The 15,088-nt window shown below is 55.3% G+C and overlaps 1 protein-coding gene across 5 annotated transcripts in view; it reads right to left on the reverse strand.

The window, feature by feature from the left end:
- Positions 1 to 477: 477 nt before the first annotated feature.
- Positions 478 to 15,088, reverse strand: part of SUFU (SUFU negative regulator of hedgehog signaling) — a 105,783-nt gene continuing 91,172 nt past the window's right edge. For 2 of the 5 annotated variants that reach the window (XM_027529557.1, XM_027529555.1), the window contains exons 11-12: positions 6,122 to 6,190; positions 478 to 3,758 (exon numbers count right to left, since the gene is read on the reverse strand). In XM_027529557.1, coding sequence (XP_027385358.1) covers positions 3,669 to 3,758; positions 6,122 to 6,190 — 159 coding nt within the window. In that variant the 3' untranslated portion in view covers positions 478 to 3,668. The other 3 variants (XR_003508978.1, XM_027529556.1, XM_027529558.1) reach the window with 3 other exon arrangements.

Genomic DNA, 15,088 nt, shown 5'->3' on the forward strand with positions numbered 1-15,088 from the left:
TAGGTTGAATGTAGGTGGCTGGGGGTGGGGGTGGGGGTGGGGGTTGTTGCTGTCTCTTGCCCTCGCTGAAAGGGGCATAAGAACTCCAAACTGGACCTGAGGAAGGCCCGACTTCCCAGGGGAAAAAGGTGTTTTTTTTTTTTTTGGTGAGAGGAGGGGAGGAGAATGAGGCAGAAGAGAGGGTCTTTACCCACTCACTCATCACCCCAGATTGTTCCACCTCCTACCCCCTTGACCTTAGAGGAGTTCAGGACCAGTGAGAGAGCTTGTCCCTGTGAAGTCATTTCTGCATGACTGAAGAGTCACCGCTGCGTGATCCTGCTTCCTTGGCACCCCCTCCACTCCCAACATCAGTCTTCTGGGCCTCTCCACATCCTGGCTTCTTCTAAGAGGCTGAGTCCAACCCACCCCTCTGTCAGGGCCCCAGGCTTTCCGCCCCCCTACTCCAGGCAGCCAGAAAGGAGCACAAGACCCAGGCACTTCTGCAAATACATTTAATGCACTTAGATTACACAGAGGAAGAGGGGACAAGAAGGAAACGACATCTAAGTGAGTCACCCAAAAATTCTTACAAAAGTCCCAGGCTGGCTGCAGCCCCCAGGAACCGAGTCACCATTGACATTAGAAACTAATATAAAATTTTACAAAAGTCTGCTCATTGCAGCATTCAGGTACTTGTACAAAAGGAGAGCTCTTTCTACAGGGCTCCTGACTTATAACAGGGACCCAGGTACCTCACTTGACACAAGGACCTGGAAGCCAGCGAGGAAAGACAACCAGATAAAAAAATACAGTCAAGGGAATTCTCTCCTGGTCTGCCCCATAGGGGCGGACCTGCAGGTTTTTCCCCTGTTCTCAATCTCAAAACCCAGTCCCAAGAACTTGTGTTTATTTTTTAAAACATGCTAGCCCTTTAGTTTCTCCCCAAGGCTTCCCAGACCCTTCCCTGAAGCCTGGCCTTTGGAAGAGAAGGGCAGGAAGAGGCACCAGCTCCCCAGCCAGACCTGAGACCCTGCGTGAGCTTCTCCACCCCCACAGAATGGCAGCTGGGGCCGTGGTCCTCCTGCAGCCCACACTGGGCCTGAGGAGCTGCGGCTGTGTCCACCTTGTGTTGCCAGCAAATAGCATGAAGGAGCCCCTTCCCCTCAGAAGCTTCAGTCACAGGGACATGGAGGGACAGAGTAGGAAGGGGCAAGCTTCAGGGAAGCCTATGTAGGCAGATGTAGGGAGGGAGACTTCTTAACCTCCCCAACTTATTATGAGGTCAGGGCTTCCAAAGAGCTACGGAGAAGGAAAGAAGGGGTCCCTCTATTGAGTGCCTGCCATATGCCAAGTGCTGTGCTGGATGTGCCCCACAATCTGTTTTGCTTTATCCTCAATGAGGGTCCCCTCTCAGTGAAGAACTCCCTCTGGAAGGCACCATCACCCAAGGGAAAGAGGTCTGGGCAGAGATGGTAGATGCTCTGTCACCCCTCTGGAGCCAAAGCATTGTAGGGAAATGAGATGGAGGCTGGTCTCAGCTGAACCTTGGAGGTTCCCGATAAGAGGAGGGGCTGAGGGGGTGCAGGGGGAGACAGAAAGGAGCCACAGGCTTCACAGGCTTGTTGTCTCAGAGCTCACCTGCTTCCCTTTTGCCTTCTGTACTGACCACAAAACTTAGCTCAGAAAATACCCCCCTGCCCCCAAGCCAAAGCAGGCGGGGTAGAGGCAGGTCCCCAGAAAGAATCTGTGGAGAAGTAGGTCAGGATGGCAAGGAAAGGAAGCAAGTCAATGACACCTCTTTGGCCACAAAACACCTAAAGACAAGAGTTTTCAAGGTGGGGATGCTGTGGTGGGTGAAGACCAGGAAATGTCCTTCTGGAAAAGTCCTCAGAGCAGAAGGCACAGCTGCTGCCAACATCAAGTCCAGAGGGGCTTCCACCTTTGCTGTGTTGGTGGTGGGGGGTGGTGGTGGTGGTATGTGTCTCCCAGATGCCAGGTGGATCTGCCTTGAAGCTCTGAGTTTGATGGTGCTAACCAGGTAGCCCTGAGGGTGTAAGCAGAGAAAGAGCCAGACCTGAATGGCCCCTTGGAAGTCTAATAGCTTGGCCACCCTCATGCCCCTGAAGGCAGCTCTTTGGCTGGATGGCTCATCAGAGGTGCCCTGCGCCCTATGGGTCTCCTCGGTACTCCTGGTAGTGCCCATGTGTGTGGCGGTTGCAGACAGGGGCCAGGGCATGTTGTCTGTCTGTGTGGTCCCTGACAGACAAAAGAACTTTGTCGTGGGAGAGCCAGAAGGGTGGTCTCATAATAGCCATCCCCAGAATTAGGGGTAAGAGGGCCTGAAAGGGGCTTGTGATTACAGGTCAAAAGTGAGAGACAACCCCAGAACCCCCAAACTACGGGTCAGAGATAGGTTGGCTATGAGACAGGAAGACCGTGAGATCTGCAGTACTGGAGTGAGGAACCAAAGACCACTAGAGGCCAGGATGCCGGAAAGGAGACAGGACAAGGGGTAGAGAATGAAGGATGAGAAATGAATCAACACAGAAATGAATGGAAGGCGGGAGAGTGCAGTGTTTGCAAAACTAATGTGAAAGACATGTGAAGAGGTTGATTCTTCTGTTTTTAATAAGTCAGAGTCCTGCAGCCTGGAGGCTGGGAGGCCCAGTGGATGAGGAAATGGGATGGGAGTGGCAAAGAGCTGGAGACTCAGGCCCTGAGTGGCAGGTGGGGATGGTCTATGAAGTGCTGGGCTTTACCCTCTCTCAGGCAGGCCTGGTTGGGAGGAAAATGCCTAGAAGATGAGGCTGGGGTCACCAAGTCTCGGAGACCCTGATGATCTTGAACTCTGTGGGGGCCCAGACCACCTGGGAACCAGCAGCAGCCCTTCCTGCCCCAGCTGAACTGGGCTCCAGGCTGCATGGGGGAGTGTCTTGGCTCCCCCAGGCCTGGCTGGGAAGAAAAGCCTCTGTGCGAAGCTGACTCCTCCGAGGCCTTGACCGGCAGGCGAACACCAGCACCTTTTCTGGTGGCGGCTCTGGGGGAGACGGCCCCAGGCCCTTGTCTGTAAGAATGAGAAAGTTCATCTGGAAATAAAGTTCTGTTTTTTTAAAAAAAACATATATACATGGCTTCTGGACATCTTTGAAGAGCAATAAAATACCATCCGGTTTCTACAAAATAAAATAAGGAGGAAGAAAACCAAACACGATCAAAGGAATCGTTGCACCGCCAGAAGAGCTTGACTACCGAAGGCTTCCCAGAGTTGAGCTGGGCAGGGTAGCTGGCTGCTACACCTCCCTCCCGCTGGGCTATGCGGCAGAGGGTAGGTGGGAATGAGGCCTGTCTCCACCTGGGGGCATATCAGAGGTCCAGAGGCAAATCTCAAACCAGAACCTGCGGTGGCAGTAGGAGGAGAAGGTTGACATTTGCCCGACTGCAGCCCCCTGGGGCCCCAGCCTGGTCATGTGGCTCGGCCGGCTGCAGGTGCGGAGACCCCTCAAGCTGCAGGTGAGGGGGAGCCCTGTGACCTGTGCGGGGCATCCCAGCAGGCTGCAGTGTAGGGGCTACGCAGTCATCCTCACACTTGTCCTTGTGTTTGCAGGAATCTCGTTTATGCAGTTGTTACACTGGAGTCACCGGGAAGCAGCTGGGCTCGCCCTTGGCCCCTGCAGGGCCAGCCCAGGCTAGTGCAGCGGGCTGTCGAAGACCACGTCGGGGAGGATGGAGACTTTGAGCTTCTTTTCTGGCCAGCTGTACTCTTTGGGAAGTTTGAACTGTGGAGGGGGCAACGAGCACAGAACCAGAGGATACACGGTTAGAATCCACTGCCTTCTTCCCACACTGCCTAGAGAGGCCAGGACCCTCACCCAGGCCCTGTCTCCTGGGTGCTGGGGCAAGACAGACCACCGGTTGGTTGCCTGGCTTCAGTCACGAATGTTGAACCAGGTGAGAGGCTGGGATCCAGTGCTGACCCCTCCTTCCCCACACCCAGCCAATAATTAACTGGGCTTGGAGGAGGCTTGTTTTCTGACTCTTTCTTGACTGGGCTGACCTTCCCTCCAGCTCACTTCCTTGGTTCTGCCTCTGGCCACAAGCATGTAAGGAATCTGCTCCCTGAGGCCCGGGGGCTAGAGGATGGGGGGGGCAGGGGAGGGTGCAGATGCTACAGGGAAGTGGCTTGAGGTCTGGAACTCTGCGGTCCTGTCCCTGCCATGGCTCCTTTCTGAGGCTGGCAGGGAAGAACTCTGGAACCTGCCCCCTGGAGCCTTTGCCAAAGGGCCCCAAAGGAAGGAGGCCCTGCCTTGGCCTTGGTGGGAGTGGAGAAGCAGAGCTAGTGTGGTTTGAGGTGACTTCTTGGGCCTGGTGCAAACTTGAGAGGAGCTCCCCACCCTGCTCCCCCTTGTTCATCCTCACAAGCTTCCCAGGGTTACCAGCCTGAGAGAGGTGCTGGCAGTGGCCAAGGAGAGCCCAAGTTCTTATGACCCGACTCCCCGGAATCACCGATTTGCTTACAGTTTTGTTTCTCAAGCTTCTGGAGGGGGACAGGGGAAGAGACTGACATGTTCCCTGTGTATGCGAGGACCCTGCATGGGGCCAGCAGGCACACAGCTGGTGCTCATAGATGCTCCCTGATTTAGGAGTGGGGTCTGCCTTTAAGTCTCCTGCTAATCTGGGAGCAAGCTGGGAAGGAGGGAAGAGCAGGGCCCTCAGCCTGCCCAGAGCTGGTGCTAGAAGAGGACGGCCTGACACTGCCCGGCTGGTTCCCTCTCCCTCTCTCTTGATGGGGGACTGTCCAAGCCAGGACCAAAGTGGAGAGGAGGGCAGGGTGTGGGGACAGCCTTGCACAGGAAAGGAAAAAAAAAGTCATTTTTAGTGACCTACTTTCCTAAGCTCCTCCTGGCTCCTGTCCCTCCTGCCTGGACTACCCCTCTTCCACCCCCTCAGCACCCGAGCTGAGAGCAGCAGTCTGGCGCCGTGCCATCCCTGTGCGACATGGCCTCTCCGGAAGCGCTTCTGGGCAGCCGGCTCTGGTCTGACTGAATGGGAGCTGGGCCTCAGGGGCTGGTGACTTGTGGGGCTTGACCAGCTGGCACAGACTGGGTACTTAGTGACTTTTGAATGTATAAATGAGGAGAGAGAAGACATTATCCCACTAGGGGTGACCTCAGGCTCTGAGGAGTTCCTGTCCACCTGGAGACCTGGACGGGCCAGTCCTGCCCCGTGGACGGTCCTCCGCCCTGTGGATATCCGTCGGAGGCCTCTGTGTCCGGGCTGACTGGGTCCTGGCTGAAAGCTGGCTCCTGCCTGGCCTCGCTCTGGCTTGGAAGCCTGGCCCCTGGGAGGTGAAGGAGCTCTCCCCAAAATACACTTTCGGGCAGAAAGGGCAGAAGAAGGGTCTGTCTCTGCCCCGGACAGGAGAGGGCCCAGAAAAGCCCTAGAACTATCAGCGTGCTAATGTTCCACTAACCTATCTGGGCAGGACTCTGAGGCCAGGAAGGCTCAACCCTGCTGGGGTGCTGCTTGGTAGGAGGCCGGGGGAGGGGAAGGGACTTTCCAGGATGAGGTAAGTCCCCACAAATGAGGATGCCGGGAACAAGGAAGAAAAACAAAAGGGATTGTGGGCTCCACTCCTGTACCCCAGCGGAGTAGCCAGGACAAGCACAGGCCCCCACCTGGCCCACAGCTTGGCTGGGGCTGGAAGAGGCGGGCCTAGAGGGGAGCGCTCGTGGCCAGAGGCGGGAGGGAGAGTGGCTCCTGGGTGGCCTGAGGCTGGAGCAGGAGCCCCTTGCTGCCCACCAGAACTCCATGGAATGTTCTCTGGCAGCAGGCGTGGGCTTTCTGTTCAAAACCTGCCAGGGAACAGCAGGGGCTGAGGAGAACTCAGTACTAGCCCAAAGGCCCTGGCTGCCTCTTCAATGAGCTTCTTGGGAGCTGGCAATTCAGACAATTTGCTGGGTGTCCTCACAAGAGTTGGGGGTGGGGGAGGGGGAGGTTCAGGGAAGTGAAATAAAGCTGTTTAACATCTCCAGGGTCTCCTTTCCAGCCTCTCTGCACACGTCAGAGACAGACACATGCACACACGCAGACAGACTCCTGGAGACTGGAACCTGCTGTCAGAGAGAACCAAACAGCTTACTTCCTCTGGAGAAGTCAAATCTTCTAAGTCCTCCAACATTTTCTCTACAAACTCTTCGGTCAACAGAATCTGGGAAGAAGGCACAAGACAGGCTTTTATTATTATTATTTGTTTAAAGTATATGGTCTTTTGGCTAATTGCCAAGCTATGGACCTCTGTCCAGGCCGTGGAGGAGTGGTGAGCCCACTGTGATATGTTCTAGGGCCAGGGGAAGTACTTGAGGCCTAGCCCTGACTGTCACCCCCAGCCTGCCCCCACCTCCCACCACCAGCTGCCTACAGTATCAGACGGACTGGGGCAGAGAAGGGAGGACGTCTAGGACAGCGGGGAGCAGGGCAAGGACTTCAGGAGACACGGCAGTGCTGGTCCCGGGAGGGACATGAGAAGGGGCGGGGAAGGCCGCCTGTCTGGCAGTCCGGGCGCCCTGCACGTTGCAGTATGGTAGAGGGAAACAGAAAAGCCGCAGGGCAGAGGAGAGTGACTCCAACATCCTCCTTGTTCAACAAGGTTTGTGTGTTCCCCGAGCCCCGCTTGGGAGGACAAAAGGAATCTGTCCAGGTTTGGAATACAAGCCTTGCCTGGAATCTGGAAATGCCCTGGAAGGTACCTCTAGGAATGTCTGAGCTGCACCAGCCTCTCTCATTTTAGCGAAGGGAAAGGGACGCCTCAACTCCCATGCGTAGTGTCTATCTTTTCTCAGGCCCCAAGCTCCCAAAGCCCTGCCTTGCCAGCCCCATTCAGCCACTGAGTCCTACAAGTTTTAAGAAACGTCTTCTCCAGGGCACCTCCCACCTATCCCACTTCACTACTCTGGTCTGCTACCTTGAGGCTTCACGCTTGCTGTTGAGAACAGCCTTGCCCCTTCGTACAGGGGCACAACCACCACCCTCACCCATGTGTGTAGTCAACCATGCATGCAGTCAACAGCAAGGATACCCAGGACTTCCTCAACCTGCAGGGCCATCTTCTCAACAGGCTCCTCTATTCAGGCCAGTCCCACACTGGGCCCAGGCTGGGCATGTCTTTCCTCTTCCCAACCTGATCCTGTCTTCCACCCATCTCCTCCGCATGCTGGTCCATGGGACCTCCTGACTTCTGCAGTGGACCCTTCTGTAACCCCAGGCTGTGGCTCTCCCCACCTCTACTTTGCCTTCTCCAGTAGCCTCTGAATGCCCCAGGGTGGGATGTGGGGACAGAGGAAGAGAAACAACGAGGTGAAGACCAAGGTGTGGGAAAAATCCCCTATGACAAGGAGGAGGATCCAGGACTTGAGAAAATACCAGCAGGTTTCCCCAGGGAATTGTCCATTCTGATAAGAACATATGGCTCAACATTTGGAATAGGTCAGTGTATCAGACAAAGTGGAATGGCAGAGGAAGGAGGGCAAGCAAGCAGGCTCACTAGGCACCTCACAGGAGGGAAGTTTCCGAAGGGAGGAAGTTGACTGGGTGGAGGTGTGAGCAAGGAATGAGAAAACTACCCCAAGTGGGCAGACAAAATATCACCACACCGGGCACTGTGCTAAGCGCTCATAGAGCTTATCTCCTTCAGATGAGGAAACTGAGACACAGATAGGTTATGAGATTTGCCCAGTGTCACATGGCTTGTGAGCAGCGGAGAAAAGATCATCTCCTGGTCCTTATTTTTTTGGCTGAGCTGGGTCTTCACTGGGGTGTGCAGGCTTAGTTACCCCATGGCATGTAAGACCTTAGTTCCCCAACCACAGATTTAACCCAGGCCCCCTGCACTGGAAGGCGGAGTCTTAACCACTGGACCACCAGGGAAGTCTCCATGTCCCAGTCTTCTCTGGACTCTAAAGTTAGTGTGCAAAGCAGAGCTTCCAATTCCTGAAGTCTAACCCTCACGGCATTTACTCATGTATTGATTCTTCCGGTCACCTGCCCATCAACCTACTTGATTCCAGAAGCATTCCCTGGGTGCCTTTGCTAGGCCTGGCCCTGGGTGGAGCCCTAGGGAAACAGCCATGAAAGCAGTCCATTCCCCAGCTGGACAAGCTCCTTCCTGGGGTTAACAGGGAGCCAAAGGTCGTCTCCTTCTCAGGCTACAAGCCCACAGTCAGGGACAAAACAGCTCCAACCACCAGCCCGTATCTCCTCACCAGTTTCTGTTTAAGAAGCTTAGGCTTCAAGTGGAGACAGAGACAAAGTTTGGACAGGCAAAGCGGGTCTGTGAGAATGCCCACCTGAGATGCTCCCTCCCACCTTCCTCCTGGCTCCCTAAGCTGGGACCCGGTAACTCCTCTCATGGACTACTGTGGCGCTGCCCAATGCCACTGATTCCAGCTCCCACAGCCGGAGCCTCTGTTCCTCTTGCTCTTATCCTAGGGTTCCCCCCCCACCACCCCCACCCCCCAAAGCCTGGAGTCTCTCGACCAGTTATCACCAGTCTGCTTGAGCAGTACAAAAGTCATATTCACATTTTGGGAATTTCCGGGGCTTGTTGCCATCTCTGCAAATGTGAGCACAAACACAAGCATACCTAAAACCCAATTATATTACAATGGCTCCAGTCCGGGCCAGGCTGAACCGATTTCTAACCCACAAATACTTGGGAGGGTGGACATTTCTGCCAGAGAGGTAAATAGGCCTGGGACTGTAACTAGTGCTGGGGGTGAGAGGGGGTGGGGGAGGGTTCACAGGAATGGTGACCACACAGAGAGGCTCCAAAGAGCTGGAGAAATGGGGAAAATAATCCCACCAACAGGAGTTCAGTCCTAAGCCAGTTCTTCTGACAAAGGTGTGGAGTTGGTGGTGGAGAGAGTGTGAGTTATGGTGGCTTTCGGTAGACCAACTACCAAATGTGTACTATTAATATCTGTGTGTGGACTCATTTTATACTCAGCTGGGGGAGGGGACGGCAGGACCAAAAGGAGGGACAAACCCTAGTGGCTCCTCAATTTTCACTTTTAGTGATTGGCTGGTTCCTGCTGGAAACTTCGCATTATTTTAAAAGAATTGAATGGGGAAAATTGTACGTGAGATCTGCATGATATTAAGGGTGACATTCCCTACAAAGAAACACGACAGACTGTCATAGCTCCAGGCACCTAATTTAATTTCCTTTGGGAGTTAAACCTTAGAAGCTTAGATTGAACAAACAGGCCCTGTTCTTTGTATATTTCAGACCTGGAGCTGAGAATGTTAACAGATCCTATCAACAGGACACTGGAGATAGACAGCCGCGATGCATCAGCTCCTGGATGCTCTCACGAGGAACAGACACGCCGTTGTGATGCAACTGTGGGAAAAGCCTGTGCAGTTCTGGGACTTGGGACTCTCGAAGCTCCCTGGGTCCCCATGGAGCTGCCTGGCTCTGCCACAAATAATAATAAGAAGGGTTATGAGAATGACAGCAGTAAGGATAACACCGCCAGCAGCAGAAGCACCAGTGCCTCCTCCATGTGCCAGGCACAGGGCTAAGTGCTTCACTGGTATCATCTTAGGGCCACCCTGTGAGGAAGGTAACCATCATTTCCACTCTGCAGACGAGCGGGTGTCGAGACAAGACAAGTCTGGACTTTAGAAGAGCAGTGACCTGAACTCATGGTGGTAGAAGATGCTCTTTTTCTGTCTGGGAAGGGCACCTCAATTCTAGAAGCCTCGTATACTCAAAGCTGACATCTCTTCTCTGCTGGGGGAGGTGGAAGTGACTCTGGCTTCAACCCAATGGCCTGGAAAACCAGCGACACATCTCCTGGCCACCTGCTCAGCTCAAGAGGGCTGGAACCCTGGGCGTCACAGACATGCAGCTGTTCAAAACCAGGTTGGCCAAGTGGAAAGGAAGGCAAACCATGCCCCGATATAGTTTCCAATGGGGCAGATTTCCAGGTCAGCTTGGTAAACGTGCACATGAGGCGACAGTTGCTCCAGTCCAGAAAACAGCAGTAGAAATAATACTACTAATGAGACAGCACTCACTGATGCTCATGATCACCAAGAACTGGGCATAAGAGGCTTACGTCTGTGCACAAACAGCCCTTGGAGGGAGAAGATGCTCCAGTGAGCGGGGAAGCCCCCCAAGCAATCTGAGAAGAAACTCCCTGGGGAGGATTTTGAAAACCTGGAGATACTAGGCACCATCCAGACCTTCTGAATCTGAGTAGCTAGGTCAAGGGATCTGCATTTTAAAAAGGCAACCCCTCCCTGCAGAAGATCCTGGTGGAGGGTACCCTGGGGAAACACACTCACAGGGGCAGTGGGTCTAGGCACAGGTTTAACCAACAGGGATGAGTTAGTGGCTGCAGCTCTCCCACTAGCTCTGACTGGTAGAGCTGTGAGGCGGGCAGTGGCTCCCTGCCCCCCACTCCCAGCCTCCACCTTTGATCAAGGAGGGGACTTGGAACACAGGCCAGCAACTTACTCCAAGGTGCTCACACCCAGTGCCTTAGGATAGCCTGGCTGGCGGATGAAGACGGAGGATCGTCAACAATCTTCCCAATTCCCCAGGCCCTGGCAAGTTCCAGAAGGAACCTGAAAAGTGATCTTTCATCATGCCTGCCCTGGGCAGGCCTGGCGGTGGGGCAGGCAGGGGCCCAGCCACTGCAGATCTGATTCAAATGTCTGCGGTCAGTGATATTTCTGAGTCTGCAAACAGCACTGACAATGCCCACTCCTTCCCCTCGGTGTGACAATCCTCACTTTGTCTGGGGCCTTGTTTGCTCTTCGTGTTGACACGTTGTTCTTGCTTCCCAACAAGTTTGGCTTTCTTTTTCCCTCCCTTTCCTTCTCTCAGGGAAGGAAATGTGTTGTTTACAGGGTAGGGCCTGCCAAGGAGCTGCTCTGGCACCCATGATGGCAGGGAGGAGGCAGGGACTAGGAAGCCATCCAGTCTGCGTCCCCCCAACACCAACAGGCCGGACAAAAGCTAGACAACGGCCTGGAGCACCCCCCCCCAACCCCAGGCTCAGGGGCAGAGGTGCGGGTGCGGCAGGTACCACTGCAGCAGCCACACAGTGAGGCTGCATTCATTTCCTGTTCTCGGTGGGTGGCGAGGGGTTGGCTGAGGTGGCCAGGAGCGGGCTCAGACTTCTCTTGCTCTGGCTGGCAGCTGGTGAGGGCACGACAGGCCCTCTCAGTCCTCTCCTGTACCTCCCCAGGCACAGTGCTGGGATTGAAGCCCTATGGCTGTACCTGTGACAACGAGGACCCTCGGACAGCCAAGCAAAGGTCTTCTGGGATTCCACATTCACTAGTGGAAGGAGAAATAGCAGAGGAAAGCAAGAGGAGCTGCGCAGGGCCAAGGCCAGGGTTCACCAAGTGTCTTCCACACAATGTCCAAATGGGTGCATGGGACAGGAGAAGGCTGAGGCTTGTCCACAGGGTGCGGGGGTGAGTCAGCCACTGGGCGAGGACCAGAGCCCGGCAGTGACTCCCCAGATCTGGCCTGGAGAAGTGAAGCCCACTTGAACAGCTGTTGGGCGTCTTCTCCCAAGCCCCAGGCCTCCCATCAAGGCTGGCAGAGAATGGCTGGGAAAGGGGGGCCACCTGGGTGAGCCGTCAGACACCACACAGCTGAGAAAGCATTGCAGGGCTTAAAAAAAATATTCTCATATTTGGTGATGTGACCTCTGAGTGACCTCTGGGGCCGACTTCTCCCCCTTCAGATCAATCTTGGCTGGGGACGGATGAACGACTCAGCTCTGGGCCAGGCTCCCGCTCAGAGACTAACAGCCCAGTGTTGACAGACTCAAGGGAGAGAGGCTTGTTAAAGCCACTGGGTTGAGGAATGCTGGGGGAAGGTGTGTGCGGGAGCAGACGCTGGCAGGCCTCCCCAGGTCCAAAGACCCTCCTGTACTCCTCTGGAGCTGGCTGACAGCCTTCACCATCTCAGCAGAGATAAAAACAGCCAAGGGTAGGGCGGAAGGAGGAGTCTGGTGTCAACCTCCGGAAACTGAAGAGCCTAAGGAGTTGGAGGATTCCTGCCTCTCCAGTTCCTCCAGGAAGCGGGGAGTGTCCCCTGTACTCACTCTGGGGTGGCAGGCAGCCCTGCCTTTCTGTGCGCCAGGCCTTGACGTTCCTGGGGCTGGAGAGATGGGGCGGGGGGGCGGACCTGGAGAAAGGGGGCAGCCTCAAGGCAGGTGCAGGCCCAGGAGCTGGTGGGTGTGGGGGCCTGTCTGGGGCTACTCCAGAAACCCCGGAAAGGGCCCAGATTCCCTCACTTTCTGCCTTTTTCTCTCAGGCTCTCCTTTGTCATCCTCTCCCATGAGGGGTGTCTCTGCCATGCCACTTCCCCAAGAGATAACAGGCCTGGGCTGGAGGCCAGAACAAGGTGCCAAGGCTGGGAGCGAGGGCTTCCAAGGCTGTTGAAGGCTGATGCAAGAAAAGTCATCCTAGCCCCTCCCAATTCATCTGGGACCAACGGAGAGTGTTCCAGCAGCCAAGAGAACAGAAGTCTGGGTTTCTTCAGTCCTGGGGCTGCTGCATTCAGTTCCTTCCTGCCTCCCTGCCCCCCACAGGCCTGGGCACACAGGCCAGAGAGACATCCTGGAATCCAGAAGCATGAGGGAGAGGTTCCCATAGGAGGTGAAGCAAGTCTCTCTGCTGGGGTCTCCCTCTAGAAGGGTCCAGTGTCTTTCCTGGGCTAGTGGATTGGGCCTTCACTGGTGACCTGGAGCCTGACCCCAGACCTCCAGGAGGTCCTCAGACTCCCAGCGAGACAGGCGGCCCCAGGGGGAGACTGAGAGGCCCACAAGTAATTACAAGCCCAGGTTCCCACAAGCCAGGGAGCTGCCTGTGACCACAGTGGCAAGACCCTAGAGAGGAAGGCGGGCTGATGCTGGCAGTCAGATGCAGAAAGTGCTGACTGCTTTGGGGGTGGGGAGATGAGGAGGGCTGGGCTGGGGGCAGGGGCAGAGGGTTTCCCAAGGCTCCTTGGACAGGGCCTGAGAAACCCCTGGGTGAATTAGGGTGCGTGCTTGGGGAGTGGGCCCCAGCCAGCCTTCCCGGGAGCTCCCCTGTGAGCTGGCCCCCGTGGTGGACCACACTAATGAGCCCATAACACAGGCCTTTGATTAAGCAGCTCTCAGCACAGCAACTTTATTGAAACATGCCGAGGCCAGCGGCTGGTTCCCACCGCTCCGGTTCCCCGGGCAACAGCGCCTGGGAGGGGACCATGTGCTGGGAGTCAGCGGGGCGAGTGCTCGAGCTGGCTGAGGGGCTGCCAGGGAGGCGTGGGGGAGCAGAGCTGGAAGGAAACCCCAGCAGCTAGGGGATCAGGGGCTTGGGAACCAGGGTTGGGCCCAGACCTTTGAGGGGACTGAGGATCAATGGGACATGTGCTGAGCCCTCTGGAGGCCCAGGTCACCAGGCTGCTGAGAACTGCAGATGCTGACCCCTACCCCGACTCCAGGCAGGAAGATGTTCCAGGAGGGATGGCGGGGCTCCAAGGACAGGTTCAGAGTAGAGCACGTCAAAGGCAACTGGGTGGCACTTATTCTCAAGTTGGAGAGGCTCTAGTTCCTACTTTCCCAAGAAAAAGTGCTTAACCTTCAATACGCAAAGCACTGAGGACACTTCTGCTGAGACCTGTCAACACACTGTCACCTGCTGGAAATGATGACCTCTGACCTGTCAGGGCTGGGGTCTCCTGCATGGTCCACCCCCCACTCCTTCCCAGCTCTGTGCCGCCCCCGCCCCTGCTCTCCACAAGCAACCTGGAGGCCTGGGACATGCTGGGGGTGGGAGGAGGCCCCTTCCACTTGTTCCAGGCTAATTTCAAATGCTAGAGTTCAGAGCTTTTGCTAAGGTAACAACCAACACCACATGGACAGAAATCTAATGTTACCAAGTGGGACTTTTAAAATGTATTTATAACTTTATGGTTCAAAGTAATTTTGTTATGAAACAATGTAATAACAACAGTGGAAAAAGGCAAGATAATTTATGGAACACAATATCCCTAAAGCACTGGCTTCCATTTCTACCCTCAGCTTAGTCTTGGGAGTCTGGTTGGTATCCTTTGTTTGCTGTTTGTTTTAATTAAGGGTTAGTATTTTGGTGGGGAGGGGGAGGGAGGAGCTGGCCTGAGGAGGAGACACACACACACAAACTAAAAGCATGCCTACATTAATGGTAAATACACTTCACAGACCGCCCCCCAGACTGGCCTAAACCCACTTCCTCTCTACTGTAATCCCCCTGCCCACTGCTGCCCCCCACTGCCCAGGATACACCACAGACAAGGCAGAGTCATCTTTTACACTAGGGTCAGATTCCCTTTCTGAGAGAGGTAAGGTGGCGTGTTCCTTCTCCCATGCCCCCAACAGACAAAAAAGGATGTTGTTCCTCTACTACATCTGGGAGTGGGTTGGACCAGGCCAAGTACCCGTTAGAGACCTGGGCAGGGTGGGGATTGGAAGGAGGCCTGTGGCTGTCAGGTCTGGGCACCCTGCTTGGCAATGGCTCGAGGCTGTGCCCCAGCCAGAAGAGCAAAGGAAGGACAAAGTATTCTGGAAAAAGCCAGCAGGTTTGCACTGAGAAGCTGGGTGTCCGTCAGGAACACAGGAGAACCATTAGATGAGAGGGGGCAGGCTTGGTCTGCCGAGACCTGCCCATCACAGCCCATTGCCCGGTCCAGGTTCAGATGCCTACTTTCTAGGTATTCTGGTGGGCTTCCCCATATAGTGGACAGTGGCTTCCACACTCCCTCCCACCCTGCTGCACCCCTCATTTCCTGTACCTTGGTTTACCTGAGATGCAGAAAGTCGCACATCCCTCAAAACTGAATTTCCATGGCAAACAGAATTATCCACAGCCAGAGCCTGGAAGGTTACTGTTCCTGTCTCGCGGGACAGGCAGAGGCCAGGAAGTGCTCCTAGAGCTGGTGGGCTAGGTGGAAGCATCCACACATCACACGGCATCTCTCCACTGGCCCCTCAGGAAGGCACCCCCGGGAGCTTGCCAAGGGAGGACAGGGAGGTGGTGGGCACAGGAAAGGAGGCAGGCAGAA

The sequence above is a fragment of the Bos indicus x Bos taurus genome, chromosome 26 (assembly GCF_003369695.1).
Source record: "Bos indicus x Bos taurus breed Angus x Brahman F1 hybrid chromosome 26, Bos_hybrid_MaternalHap_v2.0, whole genome shotgun sequence".
Taxonomy (NCBI): Eukaryota; Metazoa; Chordata; class Mammalia; order Artiodactyla; family Bovidae; genus Bos; species Bos indicus x Bos taurus.